At 41.2% G+C, this 24,264-nt stretch overlaps 2 protein-coding genes and 1 long non-coding RNA gene across 3 annotated transcripts; 1 reads left to right on the forward strand and 2 right to left on the reverse strand.

Annotated features, from left to right (window-relative positions):
* The first annotated feature begins 9,740 nt into the window (after positions 1-9,740).
* On the forward strand, positions 9,741-12,330 carry LOC120291422. The gene is made up of 2 exons (XR_005549456.1): positions 9,741-10,694; positions 11,769-12,330. It is a non-coding gene; the product is annotated as an uncharacterized LOC120291422 (long non-coding RNA).
* Positions 12,331-14,591: 2,261 nt separating this feature from the next.
* LOC104438961 (leucine-rich repeat extensin-like protein 5) lies at positions 14,592-15,731 on the reverse strand. The gene has a single exon (XM_018869752.2). The coding sequence runs from the start codon at positions 15,388-15,390 to the stop codon at positions 14,722-14,724; it is 669 nt and encodes a 222-aa protein (XP_018725297.2). The 5' UTR covers positions 15,391-15,731; the 3' UTR covers positions 14,592-14,721.
* Positions 15,732-18,922: 3,191 nt separating this feature from the next.
* Positions 18,923-24,170, reverse strand: LOC104438962 (U-box domain-containing protein 51). The gene is made up of 9 exons (XM_018870000.2): positions 23,728-24,170; positions 23,486-23,577; positions 22,969-23,090; positions 22,674-22,883; positions 22,124-22,379; positions 21,896-21,997; positions 20,937-21,365; positions 19,781-20,587; positions 18,923-19,252 (listed from the first exon to the last, which is right to left on the reverse strand). The coding sequence occupies exons 1-9, from the start codon at positions 24,113-24,115 to the stop codon at positions 19,211-19,213; spliced, it is 2,448 nt and encodes an 815-aa protein (XP_018725545.2). The 5' UTR covers positions 24,116-24,170; the 3' UTR covers positions 18,923-19,210.
* Between the last annotated feature and the right edge of the window lie 94 nt (positions 24,171-24,264).

Below are 24,264 nucleotides of genomic sequence, written 5' to 3' on the forward strand. Positions count from 1 at the left end.
TGTACAAATCAAGAGATGCACACATAATCTCAAAGGGGTGGGAGGGAGGGAGAGAGAGAAGGTATGAATGATTAATCGCCAGAATCACAAGCATGTATTAGTTTATCTCTTTGTATGAAAAGACTCGACTCGATGACTTTTCGAAGCGACAAAGCAACCAAAATTATCTCTTCAACTTCATAATCAGCCAGAATTCAAGTGCAATTAACTTGGCCCCTCGCGCAATTCAGGGGTAGAGTCTATACTTTAGAAAAGTAAAGGTAATCTTTTCTATCTGGGCATCTGAAATGATACAATGAATCAACTATGATCAAGACAACTAAACAAGATTAAAAAACTCCTGAGATTTTCCTAGGATGATAGTGATAATACTAGGCAAGAAAAATCCTTGATTCACTTTTTTATTCTGGGTTTTGCTCGATTAGGGAACGACATAAACCTAGGCAACTAATTTACTGTGGACCTGCAGCCTCGGGCACTGCAATAAATTTACTGCCTGGCCGTTAAAACGCTCGCAAAAACAGAAAAAGAGATGCAACAACGACCAAGATCTGGCAGTGTTCTAGACAAGAAATTAGTAAATAAAAAAGATGCCGATTAAATTAAGATGGAACCCTAGACAGATAAGTTTGGGTTCCAAGACACACACAGCACAGTTCGGTTATTCCAACACTTGGATCTACGATGATACTAAAAAGGAAAAACAACCTGGGAAAAGAAGAAGATGTTCACTGAAATGAAAACACCGGTACTTGCTACTCCACAAGATTCAAAAAAGGCCAAATAAAAATAAAAATAAAAATAAAATAAAAGGGGGAGAGGGAATGAATCGCGCATGTTAAAAACAGCATAACAGAGGAAAAGCTGGCATGAAATTAAAAATCACATCAAGATCGGAAAGGGAGAGAGGGAGGGAGAAGGAGAGGGAGGGGGTGACAGACAGAGGGTGAGCACACAGAGCTTCGAGCATGGATCGGGACATGCAAGAAAGAGTACCATGTGTGCTCACTCTCTTCTGTCACCTCCCTCATTTCACCATTTCATTGAACTGAAGAATCCCCAGGACAGGTGGACAAGAAACCCTAATCTTGTTTTACCCTCTTGATCTCTCTCTCTCTCTCTCTCTCTCTCTCTCTCTCTGTGTTTACTGTTCCATTGGACAGAAACAAGGGCTCAGATGATCTGATGCTGTGGATGGAGAAGTTGCGCTGGTGTTTATATAGATGGAAAAAGAGGAAGGAGAGAGAGATAGTGCATCACGCACGGCATAAAAGGGGCTTCTTCCTTCATTGGTCGCCCTAGTTTTTATTTGTATTTTTGCCCCGTCAGGGCAGGGAGAAAGAAGCCAAATCTATTTGAGAAAATATGGGAAGGTGTGTTTTGGCCGAAAATCGAGATGCGGGGCATGCCAAAAAAGGCAGTTGACGAAGATCGCGTGTCGAGGTGATCCGATCTGAGCCGCTTGGAGAGGGATCGAAATCGCCCCGTGATTCCACGCTCGAGCATAAAGAGCACTGATGGGGGGGGATGAAACTGCACGAATTCTGGTGCGAGGAAATGTAAAATATAAAGAATTGAGATAAGGACAAACATTGAGAGAAAAACGTGATCAGAATTGAAATTACAAGGAATTGAAAGACAGGAGAGTGGGATTGTCCTTGTGAGTGTTCTTCGACATATGCCTCCAAAAGCTTTCTAAAACTCCACGAATTTGCCAGCAGTTGCTACCTCCCTCCACCTTCCATATTTCAAGCAAAGTACCTTCACGTATCGATCCACATAGCTGCACCTGACTTGCACATCAATATCGATAAATATGGTGAGTTCCTACTACTCTAAAAGTGGTTGTATAATTTCTTCGAGGTTTGGAAGCTTTTATCTCCTAATTTAAATCTAGATTTGGGAGTCTTTCTCCTCTGATTTATATATAGATTCGGGAATTCCTTAGAGGTGTTTCTGTGTTTATCTAATCTTTCTCGATATAAATCTAGATCTGGAAAGTTTGTTCAACCTATTTTTGGTGTCTTTGTATAATGATGAATGACGTTGAGAACGCTAAATTTGGTTACAGATTACCCACTGGCCAAACTATAACTATTAGAGGAGGGGATTAAGGTGTTTGCTCATCACTAATAACAATACGAGATTCGGTGATTAGCCATCATTCATTTTGTTTTGATGCTGAAAAAAATTTAATTTTATGGGATGAGAGCGTGTTTTTTCTACTTTTTTTCGTGGTCAGTTTTCTACTTTATTATTTGGGACTTGCTTTATTTTGAATCTCTCATTTATCATATTGAGGATATGAATAAAATATTTATTTTCAACAAAAATAAAAACTTACAATGATATAATGCGAGTACATTAATTATTCAACTTCTCTTTTTAGATAAATTAAGTATAAAAATATTTTGGTTTTTTTCTTGGTTCATTTTCCTTCTTTAATGCATAGCATTGTGTCATTAACAAAATTGATCCGAGTTTTGTTGAAATATCCATGATTCCAATCAAATTTTTTTTTCATTGAATTTAACTGAGACATCTAAGTCAATTATTATCAATAGAATCTGTAACATACGCGATTCAAGTAACCCAGAAACCCATTTGAACAAATTCTTTGATGTATAATGAGAAATTCATACTTATAAGGATGAATAACTTAGTCTCTACAAATATAAATATAAGTGTCCATTTCTATATAATAGTACAGCTAGAAAAATTGACTTTATTACGTGCAACACAAATATTTTGTAGAATCAAGAATAGTCTAAATCTCTATGAGATAATATATTGTGTAATAGAGTAAATACATACAATTGCGAACATCATTCAGTATGACTTCATTATGCATAATATGTTTATCTACAAACATAACAATTAAAATGACTTCTTATTAGGCAATACAACGTGAACGTGATTGCTTAAAGTAAGCAGTCAAGTCAAATTATAAAGAAGAACTAGTCTAGGACGAATTCAACTTAATATATATACATTTAGTAAATTAGACATATTAGATATTTGACATGTCAAATCATACATTTAATATGTAAGACGATTTTATTCAAGATATTTCACAAAAAAACATGTGAAGCATCAACAACTTTTTGCTGTACCAAACTTGTAAAGCGAAATCAATAACAAAGCAATAATAGAGACCTTTCCAAGCAATTTGGGACAAGAGGATGTAAGAAAAATGAGCCATTTGAAATACATCTATTCAAAAGTTTTTGTGTGTATGCAGAACTTACTAGTTCTAATTGAGCCTTTTGAAATACTGTAAAACCTTTTTCTTCCCGGCTCGAAATACCGTAGAGCTTAGACCTATTACCCAAAATCACATGGACATCACATCAATTATTTATACACACACAAAATCAAACATGAATGATGTGGAAAAAGCAACAAAGGAGAAAGCCACGAGAATATATATCTGCATGCCCACCGATCTTATTCAATCATGGATCGCACCACCTGTACATAGTAGATCTCTCTCTCTCTCTCTCTGCGCAACTGCAGGAACACGCGTGACGTGCAATATTGCAAAAGGTCAAAAGAGAGCAGAAGGAATACTGATTCAAATCATTCAAATTCAATTGGCATATAACATGGGGGTTTTGCTTTGAATCGGCATATCAGGCCTGTATGATCTCATTCAATGCCTCGCTAATGGGGGGCCATTGTGGCCCTCTTGGCCTCATTAAAAGTATTCGATTATCTCTCTCTCTCTCTCTCTCTCTCTCCAACACCCCCCTCCTGTCATAAGTTGCTTACAGGTGGCCATGAGCTTATGCAGATGAATTGCCCTTTTTCCCATAAAATACAGACGAACAAAGATATCTATTTCTCAGAGGGAATACGAAGGAGGTGAGGAGGGACCATCCTCAATTATAGAGATTTTCAAAGATCAATAAAAAAATTGAATGAGGGCACGCCCAAGGAAAGAAGGATGGTCCCAAAAACTCATCACAAGCACATAAGATTGTTGAGCTGTGCCATTTAGTATTTTTAGGAATCTTTACTAAAGCCCAGTCTAGTCTTTACGAAGGAATCATTTTTCTTTCAAAAATTAAAGAAATTGTAGATATTTGTCCTTTTTGGGCTACTATTCCCAATGCTGAATTTTCAAGAGAATTACACATTTCGATGAAGTCGCTTGCTTGAAATAGTGAATATCATATTTTCTAGAGTATATTTAATAAGATTCAACGAGTGACCATAAGAGATTACCTATATACGACATTTATGATGTGGGACTCGAGATCTACCACTCTTACTAAATTGGTGATTTACTAAAAAATATGGTATTTTAGAGAACATTCATAGGTCTGTTTAACCTAATCTAGACGGTCAAGAATCATTAAGTAGCCAAGTACACAAACTTAAGTACATGCGTGCAAGGTTTATATTCTCTTTTGCGAAAATCAAAGCCACAATGTTCAAGAGCCAGTCCGGTCAATGCGCAGCACCATAGCTTTTTTACACGAGCTATGATGTCGAGGCCATACCTAATGCACCAAATCAGAGAAAAAACCTAGAAGCAGACTCCCTCATCTCATAGCCTGCACGACCCCAGGAACGACAACCGATGCCATTTAGGTTGGTCCTCTCAACGACTTTGGTTCTCATGAACCCGGGGGTGGGGGGGTTTCTATGATCATGTCTGCACAGTATTATTAGCAGTCGGTTTTCCCCTATAATTCTATCTGGTATCTGCACAGCGCTGTTAGCAGATGTTATCATTAATGGTGGATCTGACCCATGTATAAACAACACGACAACAAAACCTGACAGGAAACCCTAATCAAGGGCAAGTTCCTTTTAGAACCAGATTCAAGGGCCTCTTTGTTTTGTTAATCGTTCGGCACTGCTGAAGATAAAGGGCTCTCATGATGTTTAAAGAGACTTGGACACTCGAACATCATGGGAAACTAAAATTTAATGAAAAAAAGACGAATGAAAATACACATCTTATGAGGCAAATGGTCCATGGTAATCAAGTTCCCCAACACCCTACCAAATTATTGGAGGGACCATCTAACTTAATACTTATCCAGCCAATTTGGAAGCAAACATATTGATCCGACGGTTGGGTGGGAGCCAACAAGCTCATGAATCCCCCTAGACCGACACTTGGAATTGCCAGAAGCATGTAGACACATCGAGCATCATCATGATCTATGTCATTTGCATCTGCCGAAAGTGGCATCCAATCTTATCAAGATAGGATCACAACATGCTTCTACACAATTTTCTCTTTTCTTTATTTAAGGCAAAGAAAAGGTTAAATAAAAGGAGGAAGAAGGAGGAGGAAGAAGAAAAGCGAAAGTTTTCAACTTTTGGGATCTAGTTAGTACTTTTGATACATCCAAAGTTTGTTTTGAACATATATAGCAAGATATTTGTAATTGGTCATGGTAATCTCTAGTTGAAGAAAATTTATTTCCATTGGCATATGATATGTGACTTCTTCAGAAAAAAAAAAATTGTACATTTAGATAATCTCTCTCTTTCTCTCTCTCTCACACATGCGCGCTTATACTTTGCCTAAGTTTTTGCCTTTACAATGCCCGGCCCGTTATTATCTTCACAATGTTTGAGTATTGCCATTGAAGTGACATCGAAGTTTCTGCCTTATCTTCCAAAGCGCACACAATCAAAACCCACATGTTTGTATGTTAGTGTGCTTGTGTATCAGTGCACCACTAAGGTTGTGTAGTCCGTCCATATGATGGAGGTCACAACCTTCTAATTACCTAATTCTCGAGCTCCCTAAAGTGGGAGGCACTACTGGTCTGAGATTGAGATTTCAAAATAGGCTCTTGAGATTGCGATGGCAATTAATATTGCATGATTCCAATATTAAATACAAAAATACATATCTAGAGTGATTTGTGTAAATTATCAAGATGCATAGTAAATAAAAATTATTTTTTTTTTTTTTTTAGATGGGTGGGGGTGGAGGGTTGAAGATGCTCATCATAATTGGTGTTCGATGCTCTCATTGTTCCTTTAGTATTGGGTTGAAAGGGGAAAAAAGTTTTTGTGCTCATGGAATGGAACAATGTATGTGTAGGCATTCCCATTACCTCCACTCCAAAAGGGAAAGTTTTGGTCATCATTAAACAATTGCCAACTTCCCCAAAGGGTAAGATTTTTATATTTTGTGCCGTACCCACCACTTATCATCATTTTAAAGTACACCCAAAGAACAAGAATCCCTTGGCATATGAAGACGGAACAGTGAATGCTGATTGAATGATGAGCAGTTGCATCATTTTGTACAACTGTACATGTAGCCCTACCCCTCACCGTCCAATCATTTTGACCCACCTTTTGTTTAATGGCTAATTAACCGACCTACCTAGATCTCCATCGATGACTTCGGTTTGGCTTTTATCATGTTCATCCATAATCCTTTTTGAATCCAGCTTAAATGATTGGTTCAGATCATTTGATAAATCATTACATAGTTCATGTGGGAATCATTTACGATCATGAGATGGTATATGTTGATGAATTACACGGCTTTCCTTTTATCAAAACAACATGATCTATCGCGTTTGTTCGGTGGTTGCATAATTGAGAATATATGGTCTAGATTTCGACACGTGAGCACACATGCCTAAAGAAAGGCAACCAATGTAAACGAGCGAAACACCGTGTGTGAGGAATCGAATTTGTGGCCTCTGACCTTAATACCATGCCGAGGCTGCTCGAGAAAAGTTTTGCTTTTGTAAATGGTGATTAGTATAGAAATATAATGTTTAATGAGGTGTTTTGCGCAAGAATCGAAATCTGCTCGCGAATGTATAAAAGCAATGACGTCCCCGCAAACCACGCACTCGCAAGGATTGGTCGGGACAAATGTCGATGATTCTCAGCGTGTCATTATTTGCGCTAAACTAATATAAAGCAGTAAAAAGCAAAAAAGCATATATACTTTAAGTTGCTTTAGCGCCGCATTAGATCTTTGCGTGAGCATGTGTTGATGGTGTCTGTTGGTCTCCCATTGGCTGAATCAATCCAATTCATGAAGAGCACCTTCCAAAATCTTTTTCTTTAAAAAACAAATGTGTATATTGTTTTCTTTTCCAGAATGTGGGGCCTGCCATTAGGGTTTCTTGGTTGAGTTGGTGGTCTGATTTGCATTTGATATGATAAATTAATCAAGGCAAGAGGATGTCTCTTTGCAAGAAGGAAACATTGCCCACCTTTTCTTTGTGTCGTGATGGCTATATTCCCAGGCATGAAGACACAGAGCATAAACATACCCTAAATTTAATTGGCACCACTTGCGAGGAACATAGTCAAAATTTATGGTTTCTTCCCCTTATTAAGGAGGTCCAAATATCTTTTATTTTGAGTTTATAGTTTCTTTCCATAAGTTTGAAAAATGGAAATTTGGACTTTGAGGAGAGACTGAAGGTGGATTTCGAGATTCAAACACAATATCTTCTTTTGTAAAATTTGGTGAAAGTGATGTGAATTTGTCTGGACACTCAATAAATTTCAATAATCCAAAATATTGGCAAGAAAGAGCAATAGATTTTTAACTTTGCTTCTAGTGTCTTCAAGATTTGCAATTTAGCATAGAAGGAATATTGTCAAATTGACTATGCCAAACCAATTACACCAAAACTCTTTATTGTTTTATTGAATCTCCAAAAGTCAAGAGGACAATGGTATTTACACTCCTAACTTTGCTTTTGGGTCATTATGCAAAAGTTGATTAAATCACTTAACCTTTCATATTCAACCCAACACATAGAAAGTGAAAGAATTGAAATCACCAACATCTTGTTATCAGAGTAAGCGCCCATCTTCTTCTTGCCTATTTTTACCCATCTAGGGCTATACTCTTGATTGTTGTTGCCTAATGATTAAGTCTAGCACAACATTTGGTCTCCTTGTTGCCTTATTCTATCTCCTAGGCAACACATTGTAATAGTGTTGGCATAAATAATCTTAAGCAACGGAATATCTTAGTGTTGCAATTGTCGTGTTGTCTAAGGTCATTGTAGTGAAAGTCTAGAGGATTATTTGACAACTAAGCTATAACCTATACCATTTTAAATGATTAAAAACCGACAATTAGGTCACAAATCTGCAACTTTTATATGGCAGATATTCAATCTTTTGAAATTCTCATCCCTATTTTCTTACTCAAACCCACCAAATCCATTTCCAATTTCGGCATGTTTCATAGTGCCCACGGATGGTCTCGGCATGCATAAAAAAAAAAAAAAAACTCAAATTGCCTTGAATTTTACAGCCTTAAACCTTAGTTGATGTCGATGACATGGAAATTTGACAAGCTTGTATTAAGGTTTTTGACGGAGTCAGATTAATGGACAAACCTATCCCATTTATCTCCACAGGCACATGAACGAGTAAAAAGCAGGGATATGACTTGAGGAAAGCGGAATGTGATGGAGGCAGGAAGACCAGTGTGGGGATCGGAGGGCCATTACATGTCGAAGCACTAGACGCATTGGCAACTGCAGGCGAAATAAAATAGCCTTCAATACGTTTCCCTCAGATTGATCACTTGACGACAAGCTGTGCACTAAAGACGCTTGATGGCAACAGCCCTTGACTGAAAGGTTCAGTCAAATTAGTATTTATGGATATTGCATCCCCAGGTTGAGTTGGACTGGCAGCATTATCTTTTTCATTCCCTATTGCTTTCCTCTTCCCAAAATCATGGGTGTTATCTGCAGTTTCTTGGTCTCCTTTTCTTTCCTTTTGTGCTCCCTGGGCTTGATCGACTCCTCAGCACGTTGGCTTTCTATTGTCAATATGGACCACGGTCATTGAAACTGTATCTGCGTGATTAGATAGCAAGATCATGGTTTAAGTTGAGGAATTGATCAGGAAAGGGTAATACAATAGCATCAACAACGAAGAAGATTCTGAGTCCGCTTCTTCGGTGATTTTTACAAGTATATGTAAGGTTTGCTTTGGAGAGAGACTGTTGAATTTTGGAATTATTGATCTCCATGTGAATGGTGAATGCTAAATCTTGGAAACGGAAAAGGAAAAGAAAAAGAGACTACGCAGTTGGTGAAGTGCAACTATGATACTAGAGAAAAGGGAAGGAAAAGAGATATCGAATAGATAAGTTTATCTCACTATTAATTATGTTCAGATCAAAAGTTGCTTTGGTAACTCCTCTTTAGAAACAAGACGTATTTAGCCAAAAAGGCTCTGCGAAAACCTCCACCTAACAATAATGATACTGAAAAAATCGTAAAATTTTCTTAATTAGCTTGCTTAATAAGTGTCGAGAACACTTTTTAAGCAAAACCTAATATCAAGTTTTGCTTATGAAAACGATTTTAAAAAATGATGTGCCGGCCTGTTATTGAGTATCAAGAATTTAAATTGGACTTTGGTGCAAATACGGCGTTCGAAATCAATTCTTTTCAAGTGAAGAAGCTTGGTAGAAATTATCGCTATACACACTTACATATTACTATTTCCTCTTTATATTTTAGATACTTATATTGGATGGACTAGATGTTTGAAAATATCCTTTTCACCTACGTGTTCTCTCTCTCTCTCTCTCGCTATTCGGGAGTGATTAGCAATTAAATATTAGGGCAACCAATGAAAGAAGAAGCCCCATTTATGCTTGGGCAAGAGCCTCCTCTCTCTCTTTCTCCATCTATATAAACACCATCACCCCAAGCTTCTCCATCCACAGCATCAAATCATCACCACCTCCCTTTTCCTCTCTAATGGAACAGTAACGCAGGGGGGAGAGTGAGGATCTGAGGAAGTTTATGCACGCCAAAATTAGGGTTGCAATTCAAGTGAATGGGCAGATCGATCTGGGGTAAATAAGGGTGGTGACAGAAGAGAGTGAGCACACATGGTACTCTTTCTTGCATGTCCCAATTCATGCTCGAAGCTCTGTGTGCTCACTCTCTGTCTGTCACCCCCTTCTCTCTCTCCCTCCCTCCGACCCTCTCTCTCTCTCTCTCTCTCTGTGTTTTTGCTCTTCTGTTGTTTGTGCATGTGTGAATTTGTGATGCATTTTCTCTGCCTGTTGTGTGTTTAATCTGCCCAGAAAAACTTGCATCTTTTGCGTTTGCTATGTTGTTTTAAGGTTTTAAAGTACAGCCTCAGCGAACATATGTTTTCTTTCTTGGGTTTTTACCAGATCTTCTATGTTTGTCCTTTTATACACCGCTGATAATTTGCCCCGGCGAAATGGAAGAAGCTAGCGTTGAATTGAATTTAAAAACAAAATTTTTGCCCTTATTTTTTTTCCTTGTGTAACTGACTCATAGATCCTGCTCTTGTACTTTTTTTGGGTACTTAAAATACAAAAGGTCTGTACTTTCTCCATCCAAAAATTACAGTGTCCAAGAATTCTGTTTTCCCCAAATAATTTATTAGTGATTAGCGAGATCTTTTTTGTTTCTTGTTTTTTTGGTTCTGTGTTGTTGAGCTTTAGCAGATCTAACCTTCCTGTTTCAGAAAAACGATCTTCAAGGTTGTAGACTCCCTAGAAGAATCAGATCTATCAGTTTCTTCTATTTCTCCTTTCAATCATATTCATTTCACCTTCTTCTTTACATTGTTTTATGTGTTGGAGTTTTTCCTTTTTTTTTTCTTTTTTGGGGTTTGCAGGGTGATGCATTTTGAGATGGGTTCTTTACTGGAGGGCAATTTCCATCGATCCTGAGGTAAACTTGTGACATTTTTTATATATTATTGTATTTTATAATTTCGTCTTGTTCGCTTCTTGTATATCTATCTTTTTTCTGGTTCAGTAATGCTAGTTATGCTAAGGCCGATATCTAACTGTTTATATGCTTATTTGTAGTCTCTCACATCATTTTATGTCAATTTAATGTACCTACCATTAGTCGTTTGCAGTTTCTCTTTTCATTTTCGTTTTGGCTTTTGGGATGTAAGATCTCTCTCTCTCTCTCTCTCTCTCTGATGTTGCGGGATTAATTCATCAGCCTTATGAAATCTAAGATTTCTTAGGTCAATTCATATTAAGTGGTTTTGCATGTTGTGGTTTTCACTGATGATGTTTGATTAATTATTTTGTCAATTGGTACCATTCGAGTTAATGTTACATTAGCCAATAGAAAGATCACTTTCTTCCCTGAGAATAGATTCTTGGCTAAAATAACGATGAGTGGGTGTTTCACTTTAATTAGATTAAATAGATCTCACTTTACAAATGACTGGTTACCCTGGCTATATGGCTCTACAAAATTTACAGGGGGGAAGAACATAGAATTAATTAGCTGAGTTAATATGCCATTGCTTACACTTAATCGCCCATCGTAGGTTGACCTTGTGATTCTGGGAATGACCCATCTGGTATATGTCTTGGTTCAGGGCCTTAACAAGGTTCCCTCTTCTTATCCTAATTGGAGTAATGTATCAAAAGTTGATTGATTGATTAAACTTGTCCTATCATTTAGGATAATGTTTACCTTTTCTTGTTCTAATGATAACCAACAAGGCCTTTTCAACTGGTTAGCCTTTTTTCACACATTTGCATTTTCATTCATTGCAACATCTTCCTTAACATCCAAATGCTCAAGATCATAATTTCCCCAATGTATTGGTATGTCCATATCTTTCTCAGCCTTCCCTTCTTTCTTTTTCTGTATTTGTTTATCTTTAATGTTAGTTGAATTCTTTCTTAATAATCACTTAAGTAGAAAAAAAGGATTCATGCATAGGATTACATCTGCTGGATTGAACTTTTTATAAGGAGGATCTTTTGGATTTTACAGGTATATACTTTTGCAACCCAGATGGACCAATTGTGACCAAAGTACTCTCGTGAGTTAGAACTCTCAGTCTGGAAAAAACTAGGCCAAGCTCGAGTACTCTAAGATCAGTGGCAAAGTAGCAAGCAAAAAGATCATATCCAGAATCTTGTGACAACATAAGAAGTGTAGATTCATGTACTTGCAATTTGAAAGTGCTCTCTTGCTGATTGGATCGGGCAGCTCGGCAGTGCAGAGCCAACTCTCTTCTTGAATTTATGGAATTAGAATGCCTGTCGTGTAGGGCGTGAATGTTTGTTGTTCTGAATATAGCTCAGAACTCATGTTAGCTGCATTACTCACGATGGTGCTACTACTTAAGTTAGCAATTCATATTCTTTGATGTGTTATTTCATCACTGGAATTTTGTTATGGAAAGACCTCCGAGCACTTGTTTACGAGCGCTACTACATGGACAGAATTTTTACGTCGAGGCGATGGTAGTGTTGTAATTTTATAGCTTAATGAGAGCCTCAAGGATTACCCATTAACATGTATTCTTAATAATATATGATCATTTGCCTGATGGAATGTGAAATATAGATACCAAGTCCTTACATTTTGAAGAGAAGTTCAATTACAATGGAGATGTGTTGACATTTACAGATGTGCTATTGAGAAATATACATATATATACCTGTGTATGTATGTATATTTCTTGATGCCAACCCTAATGGTACAGTTACTATTGACTAATTTGATTCAATTGCAAACATTGATTGTGCAAATCCCAAAATGTGGCGACAAAGGATGCAAAAAATGTTGTTCTAATTGAAGAGATTGATTGTGGGATTTTCTTGCGCTATTGTTAAGATTGGGTTTGTTCTTCCTTGATTCCGATCTAATCTTCTTGATTCTCGTCCTTGATTGATTATAAGTTGAATATTATTTCTAAAGAACACCAATCAAAGGGAGATATTTTGTTTGCATCATGTGAAATTCATCTTTAGATAGAAAGGGTTAGCTTCTCATTCTTCGAGATAATAAATTTGCAATTCATCTAGCAAATATGGTTAAGTCAAAGAGGTAAAGATAAATTTGAGTTAAAAAAAACATGTGAAGCCAATCACTAATATCAATTGGCCAAAAGAATTGACTTACTAAGGGTCATGTTGATGATTGCCTCCGGAAAATTTGCAATCGCTAAGCGTACTTAATAAGGAATTGTTGGATTTGAGCACTGATCATGTATATATTACGAGAAAACTTTTTAACATTTTCTTAATCGGTTGCTTAATATACACCCTCGAATAATCGTTTCTCACTTATCATTGCCAATTGTAGATCACAGATACAATCTATTACGCAATTGCATGGGTTTTTGTTAAAACATTTGAAGGTATAGAGCTATTCAATTTCATCTTTACATAAGAAAATTTTCACGAGTTCATGTCAAAATTATCTTTATTTTTTTTAACTTTTTACTTTTCATAAATTCTTCGCTCTTTTAGCTCAAACACTTTTGAGCACAACCGAGCATCATAATTTTTTTTTTTCGATTCGTATACAAAACAAATCATTTCTTTTTTTAGTTAATATCACGAAAAATTTCAAATTGGTATACACATGTAACAAATTTACCGCAAATTAATTTTTTGATCACAAAAAATTCCAAACTAGTTCACTTGTCATTTGCCCTATATTAATTTTTTATTTAATTATATTAATATCATGAAAAATCATAAATTATTATATTTGTGATAAATAAAGAGTAAAATCCTAAACCAGCATATCCATCAACTCGGCAATTTGAAAGCAAAATCTAACCGAAACTAATTAAGGGTAAATTTATCAAAAATGTACCAGTTTTGGATTTTTATGATCAAAAGATTAGTTTATGGTATATTTATTATAGATGTACAATATGGGGTTTTTCATGATATTACCCATTTTTTTACATGAAACCACAAATAAACTTGATTTTGTTGTATCTCAATTTATTGGAAAATAAAAATGGCTTAACATTTAAGTATCGAGTGTGATTTGATCATCCATAATTATGTTCATCACTTTTAGTTGGCTGGTGCCAATGACCAGAATGGTCATGGGGATAGAAAGAAGAAGGATTCTAGGTAACGCAATCTAATCTTCCTGGCTGGTCATTTCACGTGTTCTTTCTAGGGCCTCCTGAAGCAGAGGTAATATAATAGTTTCTAGCGGGCCCAATAAGGCCCACACAAACTCACCACTGAGCCCCCGCTCATCTTCTGTCCGTCCTTTCTTCTTTTCCCTTTTCACTATTGTCCAAAGGAAAAGGAAAAAGGAAAAAGGAAGGGAATGTATTCATGTAACAGGCAACTCAGATGAAAGTAGGGTGTTCAACGAGCTCGTGATCATCTGATGTTTATCCTGGGCATCAATTTAGCGTGTAGGTGCCGATCCGAATGAGTGTTTCGGGATGCATATAACAGGAGATGCGCATTATCTGCTATCTATTTGTTAGAACGCTGATTTACTTTGGCATGTGTTTGTCTCGATGACACATCGAAAATTCATAGAAAACACTTAAATGAAGCACGAAATGCTTGAAGGACCTATGTGGCTAAAGATAACTCGGATTGTCTAACTCGAGGGTGTCCCATCAGTCCATGCTTTTTAACCAACGCACATGAGATATCTGAGTATAGTCTTGATGGCATGCCTTTCCAGCTACTGGAGTCAGTGCCAGCATCCTCAGAGCTCGGCTCAATTAGCTATTCGAACTCTTCGGACTCAAGTAGAACTAAGGAAAATAATTGATTGAGTGCAGCGACAAAAAATTTGAACAAGCGTCTCAAGAAGGGCCGATTTGCAGCTTGCAACATAAACTAAGGAGAGACTTTTATGAACAGCTAGCATCCAGAACTTACAAGCAAGCACCAAACTTAGTGAACAAATTCTTGCTCTCTGGCTATGCCCTCTCAACCATATCCTAAGATCATACAACATAAAAGAACAACAACAGCAGCAACATAAACAAGTGACAATGACCAGCTAAAGTAGCAGCCTCTGAGGCATAGAAATAGTAGTAAGGATAAGAGTAATCAGGCCCTCCCGTTCCCACTCCTGGAGTCCCAGGACCAGAAGGTGGATAAGAGTAACCAGGCCCTCCCATTCCCACTCCTGGAGTCCCAGGAACAGAAGGTGGATAGTTGGAGTACTTAAAAGGAGGCGGCGGAGTGCTCCCCGAAGGGTACAGCGACGGCGCCCCGGGCGGCGGCAGCAGCGTTGGCACAGGCGGGGCGGGAGGGGTGCTCAGCGGCGGAGGCTCCAGCGAGGACGGCGGCGGCGGCGAGGAGGAATGGGAAGACCCGGGCGGAGGATGATGGTGGTGGGCAGGCGGCGGCGGCGGGGGCAGCGTCGGGAGTGGTGGCAGCGGAGGCTGGTAGGACGGCAGTGACGGAGGAGGGGATGAGCAAATGACAGGGCAAGTGGCGCAGTTGCTGATGCAAACGATGCCAGTACTGGGTGTGGCTGGGGGCAGCTGGCCCTGTGAAGTCACTCCACCTGGGAGCAAGAGCAGTGCACTGAAGATCCCAGCTTTAAGCACCAATGGAGACACGAAGGAGCTCAACCTGAGACAATTCCAGCTCATCTTCTTCTTCATGATGTTTCAGCTGGCATAAGCTCGTGCAGAAGCTGCTTGGTAAAGTGATTCACCAGAAGATCTGAACTCAAGAAGCTACACTGTTGTGCTTGTGCCTATCTTGTCACTGTTGGTGAGTGACTTTATGATCAGTGGCAAGATACCCCTTTTGCCCTCTGCTCTTGAGTAGTGTGTTTCTCTGTAAAGCTGGATTCCTCTCTCTCTCTCTCTCTCTCTCTCTCTGGTCTAGAAGAGAGGAGGGAAATGGAGTCTCTAGTTCATTACTCAATGCAAGTTTCATCTCTTTGGTTTTAGATTAACCACTGAGAGAAGATTCAAAAAGTTGAATTCAGGTGCTCCCTTTTTGTGGGGGTTCTATGGCTTCTTTTCTTTGTTTAATTAGGCCAATGTAGAGCGTTAGTCCCAAGAACTTTCCCTCCACATTTCTTGAAATCTGCACTCTAGGAGCGAGACAGCATTGTCAAAAGCGCCTCCTTGACATTTGTACCAGAGGACAGGCTGGGCCCTCCTTGAAATCTGTGAATGCGATGGTACAGATTTTCGCCTTTAGGTGTGTGAACGGGAGACGCAGGCTACCCAGATAGTGCAGAGTGGTGACAAAGGGACAAATTTCAGCTCAATACCACGTGCATAGTTAGGCTGATTTCAGGATATAAACGTTTGTCTAAAGTTGTTTTCATAAAACGGATCAAATTATCGTCGTTGGATCTTGTGGGACCGTACTCACGCGTAATTCACGTCGATTGGTCCAGCAACGTGCTTTCCTCGAAATTTCTCACCAGTCCGTTATTGATTTCTATATGACAGAGTTATCTCAGGGTGCGCATGGATTTATTTCTGTGCTTTTTTGTTCCTGGGAACAGAAACAAAAAAAGTGTTTCTGCTCCTAACAATTTTCAACAAAAGAACGCGTTTGGTAACGTTTGGCCTAGGAATAAAAAATGTAAACACGTTTGGTTATGGCGTGCATGGAAACACTCCAAAAAGTGTTTCCAAGACACACTTCTGTACGGAAAGTGTGCCCGGAACAAAAAAAGGAATAAACGCGTTTGGTTGCGTTTTTGTTCCTTTTTTGTTTTTTTGTTCCTGAAACGAAATAGGAACAGAAAAAAGAAACAAAAAAAAGTTGTTTCTCGAGAAAAACACTTCTCAGAAGAAACAAAAACGACTCTCTCTCTCTTCTTCTTCTCTTCTTCTTTTCTTATTTTTTCTTCTTTTTCTTTGGCCGGTCGCCGGCCTCGGCCATGGCCGGCGACCGGCCGTCGAGGCTCGGCCTCGCCCAGATCCGGCGAGGCCGAGCGTCGCCGGCCCCCGGCGAGGCTCGGCGTCGCCTGCGCGGGCGAGGCCGAGCGTCGCCGGCCCCGGCGAGGCTCGGGCTCGCCGGATCTGGGCGAGCTCGAGCTCGCCCAGCCATGGCGAGGCTCGGGCTCGCCGAATCTGGGCGAGCCCGAGCTCGCCCAGCCAAGGCGAGGCTCGGCGTGGCCCGCGCCGGCGAGGCCGAGCCTCGCTTTGGCTGGGCGAGCTCGGGCTCGCCCAGATCCAGCGAGGCTCGGCCTCGCCATGGCTGGGCGAGCTCGAGCTCGCCCAGATCCGGCGAGCCCGAGCCCGCCGGGGCCGGCGACGCTCGGCTCGCCGGATCTGGGCGAGCCCGAGCTCGCCCAGCCAAGGCGAGGCCGAGCCTCGCCCGACCACGGCCAGGCTCGGCCTCGCCGTGGGCCGGCGAGCCTCGCCGTGGCTGGGCGAGGCTGCCGGCCCCGTCGGCCGGTCGCCGGAGGCTGGTGACCGGCCGGAAAAAAAGAAAAATAAAAAGAAAGGAAAAAATAATAAATAATAAAAAATGTTTAAAAATTAAAAGAAACAAAAATAATAAAATTTAACCAAACGCGTTTCTGTTCATTTTTTATTCCGACCAAACGTTACCAAACGCGTTCTTTTGTTCAAAATCGTTCTAATGTAAAACACTTTTTTTTTTTGCCTTTCGAACAAAAAAGCACAGAAATAAATCCACGCGCACCCTTAAATTTTATTATTTTTTTGTTTCTTTTAATTTTTTAAACATTTTTTATTATTTATTATTTTTCCTTTCTTTTTTTTTTTTTTTTTTTCCCACGGCCACTGCCCTCCCATTATGGGCCGACGGGGGCAGCTTGACCTCGCCCGGCCACGGCGAGGCTCGCCGCCCACGGCGAGGCCGAGCCGGCCGTGGTCGGGGCGAGGCTCGGCCTCGCCTTGGCCGGGCGAGCTCGGGCTCGCCCAGATCCGGCGAGGCCGGCGTCGCCGGCCCGGCGAGGCTCGGGCTCGCCGGATCTGGCGAGCTCGAGCTCGCATGGCCATGGCGAGGCCGAGCCTCGCCGGATCTGGGCGAGCCCGAGCTCGCCCGGCCAAGGCGAGGCTCGGCCTCGCGCGCGGCCACGCCGAGCCTCGCCTTGGCCGGGCGAGCTCTGCTCGCTGCATTCGGCGAGCCCGAGCTCGCCATGGCCGGGCGAGCTCGAGCTCGCCTGATCCGGCGAGCCCGAGCCTCGCGGGCGGCGACGCCGGCCTCGCCGCGCGGCGACGCGAGCCTCGCCGGGGCGGCGACGCTCGGCCTCGCCGGACTGGCGAGGCCGAGCCTCGACGACGGCCGCCGGCCATGGCCGAGGGCCGGCACCAGGCCAAAGAAAAAGAAGAAAAAAAATAAGAAAAGAAGAAGAGAAGAAGAAGAGAGAGAAGAGTCGTTTTGTTTCTTCGAGAAGTGTTTTTCTCGAGAAACAACTTTTTTGTTTCTTTTTTTCTCGTTCCTATTTCGTTTCAAAGAACAAAAAAAAAACAAAAAGGAACAAAAACGCAACCAAACGCGTTTCTGTTCCTTTTTGTTAAAGACACACTTCCGTACAAGTGTGCCGGAAACACTTTTTGAGTGTTTCCATGCACGCCCTCATTCTTTGATATGAAACACTAAGAGACAAGAACGTTGTCTTTTTTTTTTTTTTTTTTTTGGGGTGAAAGAATGATGTCTTCTGGATAATTAGAGAAAGAATCACCGTGTTGGGCCATAAAGAAATGAATCATTGTTGAGGACCCCAAAAAAGGGGCTTTACCAAATGAAAGGGCAGAATTTAGAGACCCTAGAGATATAAAAGTGTGTAGTCTTTCAATTCCCTTTCATTCCCATGGGAGTGGAATCCTAAGTGAAAGTTGCTTGACGGATGCTGTTGCTTTTTCGCTTTTGACTCGCGCATATCACAACCCATTCACCTCTTTTTGTGCATCAAGTCCTAGCCACACAGATCACATCTTTTGCTTTTATTCTTATGCTTCTCTTTGGAAGGTTGGCCTCCAACTTTCCACTTCCATTCCTGATTCTAGGAAAATCTTGTTTGTATTCGATTTAACTAGAAGTTGCCATCATCGCATAAGCAAGTTTAAAAACATGAACCTAGTTTAAAAACTCTTTGTCTCAGCAACCTAATCATTATAATGGTTATGGCCAAAAATAAAATCACGAGAAGACATGCGAGGCCAAGAAATTTGGAAGAAATGCTGTTTCCATGCGTGTCACAAGGAACAATTGGAAGGCAAATTCATTCCAAGAGCAAATAGAAAAGTTGCCAATTGATTCCAAGTGGTAGTAATTATCTGTCGAAAAAGCTTAAGTATGCACATTCCTCACTGTTCTCTAATATCAACAAGCCCCCCAAACATTGATCTGCACAGTTTAATCTGGCTGGGTAATAGCAGGACCAGGATCTTTGCCTACCGAGTAGCTTTTTATGCGATGAGTCCTGAAACTATGAGTTCTTCGAGATTGGTTGGTGTCATCCTTGCTCGCATATGCATCCATTCATCCGTTGTTTCCATCATTTGAAGTCTCATATGACCAATCCTGTGTAGATGCCAGCATGATATCAGCATACAAGCCAAAGACGAAACTTATTTGAAACGCTATTCATTCTAATATAAATGCAACATTATAAGGAAGATGCTATGGTCATGAACAGCTTTTCCGTTTGACTCTCCTTATTTTATGTCTAAAGGACTGTAATGGACATAATTCTTCAGTTGAGTGGATGCCGGTCTGTAAATGCATAGTTTCGAGTTTCAGCTTTTTCACAGCTCAATGACCGTATGCATGCATATTTGTGATTAAACTCGCCTCCCCTCATCATTTTTTGCACACAGCGTTGAGAAGATCTTCCATGAAAGAAGGAAAGGCCTATAAAAAGTGATATTTTACTAGTCAACTCTAGAAAACAAAAAACACACAGAAAAATCATCTGTCATCAGTTGTCCTGATTAGTTCTCAGTTTATGTTTCTGTCCATCCAAGCAATGAGGATCAAGATGTGATGTAGGATGCTTCCATTGAACTTGTTGAAAGCTAAAACACAACCAAGTTTAGTGTTTAGTCATACCTGACGAGGACTCAAAACGGGAGAACATGATCCATAGCTTACAGAGGGAGAACTAGGTCCACGGCTTACAACGGTAGAACTTGGTCCAGGGCTGTAACCATAACCGCTGCTGCTTTCTAAGTTGCTTCCAAAATCCCTTAGCCGGTTAAGCTCTGGCAATACAACCGTCCCAAGATCAGGTCTATCCTTCTTTCGCAGCTCTGCGCACATGAGAGCCAATTTCGCAAATGCTAAAGCCTCTTCCACTGGCCAATCCGGCACTGCTGGATCGAGCATCTCTTCAAACGTTCCCTTCTCGATGGCAGTTCTAACATGGTGGGACAGCCCCATTGCAGGTTGAACTGTGATTATTTGAAGCAACATTATCCCGAAGGAGTACACGTCTGATTTGGTGGTTAATTTGCCCGTCTGTTGATACTCCGGATCTATATAACAAAACGTTCCTGCAGCCGCAGTCATGTGAAATTGTGTGACACTGTCTGCTACAGCAGGGGGGACCAACCTCGCTAGGCCCACGTCACTAATCTTGCTCTTGTAGTTGCGGTCTAAGAGGATGTTGGCTGGTTTGAGGTCCCTATGAACAAGAGGCTCAGGCTTGGATTGGTGGAGAAACAAAAGAGCTGTTGCGATTTCAGCTGCTATATCAAACCGCTTCTGCCACGAAATCGGAGGGGTTTTGCCTTTTCGAAATAGGCGGTCTTCGAGACTGCCACGGTCCATGTATTCGTACACCAAGCATCCGTACTCCGTGCACGCTCCTAAAAGGAGGACCATGTTTGGATGTCTCATACAGCTCAGAACCTCGACCTACATTTTTGGCATAAGCTATTTGCATTATGAGATAAAATGGGAAACACAGAACAGAAATGTTTTGTATAAATTAGCTGAAAATATGTTCTTTCAAATGGTGCGGGTCACTCCACCTACTCCCCCAATCGTGTCATTTCCTCATATTCGGAGATTCTAAAACTGATGGCTCCAGAGATGCATTCATTCAAGCCAGAAGATCTTGGTATGCATTGAGATTACTCAAAGGCTCTAATTCTCATTCATCAGGCCTACCGATCAACAAATCCAAAGAAAACTATATATTTTTTCTTTTCTTTTTTCGTGCGCGCATGGGTGGAACGCAAGCAACCAACAAAAATTTATGTACCTCTTGATGGAATTGCCTTTTCCCTTGAACAGCATCAGGTCGTAACACCTTGATTGCTACAGACGTGTGGTCGAGCTTTCCCTTGTATACTGGCCCATATCCGCCTTCACCAATCTTATTTGTCTTCGAGAATCTGTCAGTTGCTTCCTCGATTTCTTCTATGGTGTATCTCCTGTATCGGCTATCATTCTGGTGCAAAGCACTCAGTGCTCGAACCTTTTCTTTTGACTCTAGCTTGGCTTTTATCTCGGCTTGTCTCCTTCTCTGTGCCTCCATTTCAGCTAGCTTCTGCGCCTTCTCTGCTGCTTCAATGGCAGCTTTGCACTTGGCCTTTTCCATATCGGCCAGAGCAAGAGCTGCCTCTTCTGCATGCCTGGCTTCCTCAAACTTACGAACTTCTTGAATCTTCAGCAGATGAAGTTCTTCAGCCTACAAAATAACAATACAATCCCCATGATACTCAGTTACATTCAATACCTTTTCCGTAGCTTCAAAATAGGTGCACCAACGATATACAAAAAGCTTATCCAAGTTGCATGTCCAATATGTCCATTGCCAATTATAGAATGATCTGACAGCATATTAACATGATGTATTTACGAACTAATTAAGAAGTTCCTGTCCTCAAGACAGGAAGTTATGCATAGGCCTCAATCTTGCTTTTTTTAATGCTAACTTATCTTCATCCATCCACAAGTGCCAATTCTTTTACTGTTAAATTGAGGGCTATTGCGAGTATTTGTCAATAATTATATTGTAGAATGAGAATATAACTAGTGAAGGAAGGATTCTGCAATTACCACTCTCTAATAGATCAAGTCGGTGGATTTGTCAAACATTTTGGAAAGTTTCGTAAAATATCGTCTAGATAAATATTAGAAACAAACGGGCACAAAGGGTATCCCCATGAACTATCAAGGAAGCCATCCGTACATCAAAATTTGAAGACATAATGTTACCTGCTTTTTGGCGGAGAGGGCCTCTTTGCAAGCAGTGCTGTACATGTCCATGGTTTGCTTAAGTTCAAGCTTGAGTCTTTTCATTTCGGCCTCTAGATCTCGCTGTAAAGAGCCACCAATTATGCTCAGATAGTGAAAATTGGATCGAACATTTTGAAAATATGATTGTGAACTGCTGTGCATAGACATCGATGCAGTAACTCACAATTATAGAGAGGTTGTACTTACAGAAGATTGAGCGATGGAGGAAGGTGATGGCGAATCTGACTCTACCATACTGAAATCAAATTTCTGGTCCCCAAAATCCATCGATCCTAAAGAAAGAGACCCCGAAATATCACTCTCGTCGGACGTAGAATTTCGCTGTGGCGGAGGACTGAGCCCACGGAAGTCATAATTGTCTAGCGACAGATTCACCACAGCAGCTCGGCTCCTCTCGTTTCCCATACTTAGCATATCCGATCCTGTACTTCTTCTTCTTCCCCTGCCGCTTACAATGATGCATCGAACAACATTAAGACAAACGAAACTTGGCACTTTGACATGTAAGGAAGGCCCTTTATGACGCTTCTAATGAGATCTCCTATTTTCGACATTCTTGAGCATCGCTCGATTTAAAAAGCATGAGTACTCTTAGTCACATGAAACAATCTCATGCGTCCACATTATCTCGCGTTCTATCAACACGCAATGACTCATCGAGTGTAATTCCCACATCTAATAATACATGAAGAGGTACATCTTCTAAAGCGTAAGAGCTGAATTCAGTATCTACTACCTGGCTGTGTCGTGGAGCTTGGTCTGTTCTCGCGAATAAATAGGAGATATGGCGCGAGAACTTGGCTGTCTAGGGGGAGTCGCGGTGTTTACCACAGGCCGTCGTGCTTGCCGGACCGATACTACCTTCCCTTTTGAAATCACATACACGCTACAAAAGTCGGGCGCGGATTTCGAAACGGAGGTTGACACATCGGTGTACTTCAACTTTCTAAGTGCAAGAAAGAGAGAACCAACTCAATTTTTTCATCACTGTTTGATAGGGGAAAGAGAGAGAGAGAGAGAAAGAGAGAGACCTGGCGAGAGTGTTGCGACTCGCTGCGCCCATGACGACGCTTGTGATGCAGTTGTTTGCGATATATTCCAAAAGGCCTTTGGCAACATCGTTCTCCTCAACGACCACTTCCTTTATTTGAACCTAAAGCAAGTTTTACCTAGAGAATGAATCTGATTCGTTTGCATTCATCAATCGACATCCATTTCCCAAAAATGATCTTCCGTTAACCGTTTTGCCATTTCTTGTCTATCGAATATAAGTAGAAGTGATTAATGTTCAAAACCGGATGATGCTGCTGCTGCATCTAAAAGCTTAAACTTAGAAACTAAGGCCTTGTGATTCATGGAACATCAGCTGCAATTAGATAAGGAAGCAGATAAAGAAACCTAATGCCATGTTGATGTCGAGGGTGGTGATATCCAGGGATTGTCCAGAATCACAATAACCCTGAAATCCGAACCACGACTTGATCTAGACTCTCGTACTTCGACATGTAAAATGTTCGATTTGTGCATGAGAACGAGAAACTGGCGTACCCGTTTTCGAGCGCTGTATCCCCGGTACATGACGAACAGATCTCGCGAATCTCCGTCCACTGGGTCTCCAACAACATCAGTGCCGGAAGCGACTGCAGAATCACATTAATAACATCTCAGGCGCGGACAAAAGCCAAACGGTCGGCACGCGAAATCCATTTCAATCAAGAATCCTCATTGTCATCGCGTGAACGACGGGCGTGAATTCGAGAAACCAACCGAGAGAGATCGAGGGTACCTACTGTGATGCGAATTCTTGTGCCTGACGTGGATCAGGGCCATAACCAACCCGCTGACCCCGAGGTGGTCGATGGCCCACCTCACAGCGTGCGGGCTGTTCTTGTCCCTGTCGATGGCCACGGCCACGGAGGCGGTGCCCGCGGCGGCGGCGGCGTGGTCAGCCAACAGCTGGGACGAGGCCATCTCGCGGACCGGCGAGCGGGGGACAGGGCTGTGGCCACGGCTGCTGCTGCCGCTGCTGCTGCCGCTGGTGGCGTCGGACCTGTCTACTACTCCTCCTCCTCCTCCTCCTCCTTGATGGGTGGAGGAGCCGGTCGTGGGGTTACTGCAGCCGATGCCGTTGACGCCCCCGATGGTTGGGAAAAGGGAGTACGGATAAAGGAAGCTCATCGCGCCTGCGGTTTGAGGGTGGGGGTCTTTTGTTGTCTGCTTTCCTCGGCGGACATCGAAGATAATTAACGAACTTTACCTAATTTGCGCGCCAAAGGTTCGAACCTATTTTTAGGCAGTTTGACCAGGTCTTCGTTATCTTAAATAAA

Source organism: Eucalyptus grandis, chromosome 3 (genome assembly GCF_016545825.1).
Source record: "Eucalyptus grandis isolate ANBG69807.140 chromosome 3, ASM1654582v1, whole genome shotgun sequence".
In the NCBI taxonomy this organism is placed as follows: domain Eukaryota; kingdom Viridiplantae; phylum Streptophyta; class Magnoliopsida; order Myrtales; family Myrtaceae; genus Eucalyptus; species Eucalyptus grandis.

Bases quoted from the DNA above. Each gene is read 5' to 3' on its own strand.
- LOC104438961 (XM_018869752.2), bottom strand. From the start codon at position 15,390: ATGAAGAAGAAGATGAGCTGGAATTGTCTCAGGTTGAGCTCCTTCGTG.
- LOC104438962 (XM_018870000.2), bottom strand. From the start codon at position 24,115: ATGAGCTTCCTTTATCCGTACTCCCTTTTCCCAACCATCGGGGGCGTC. The intron at 23,091-23,485 runs GTACGCCAGTTT...AACTTGCTTTAG, and splicing joins GATACAGCGCTCGAAAACGG to GTTCAAATAAAGGAAGTGGT. The intron at 21,366-21,895 runs GTAACATTATGT...GTTATTTTGTAG, and splicing joins CCCTCTCCGCCAAAAAGCAG to GCTGAAGAACTTCATCTGCT.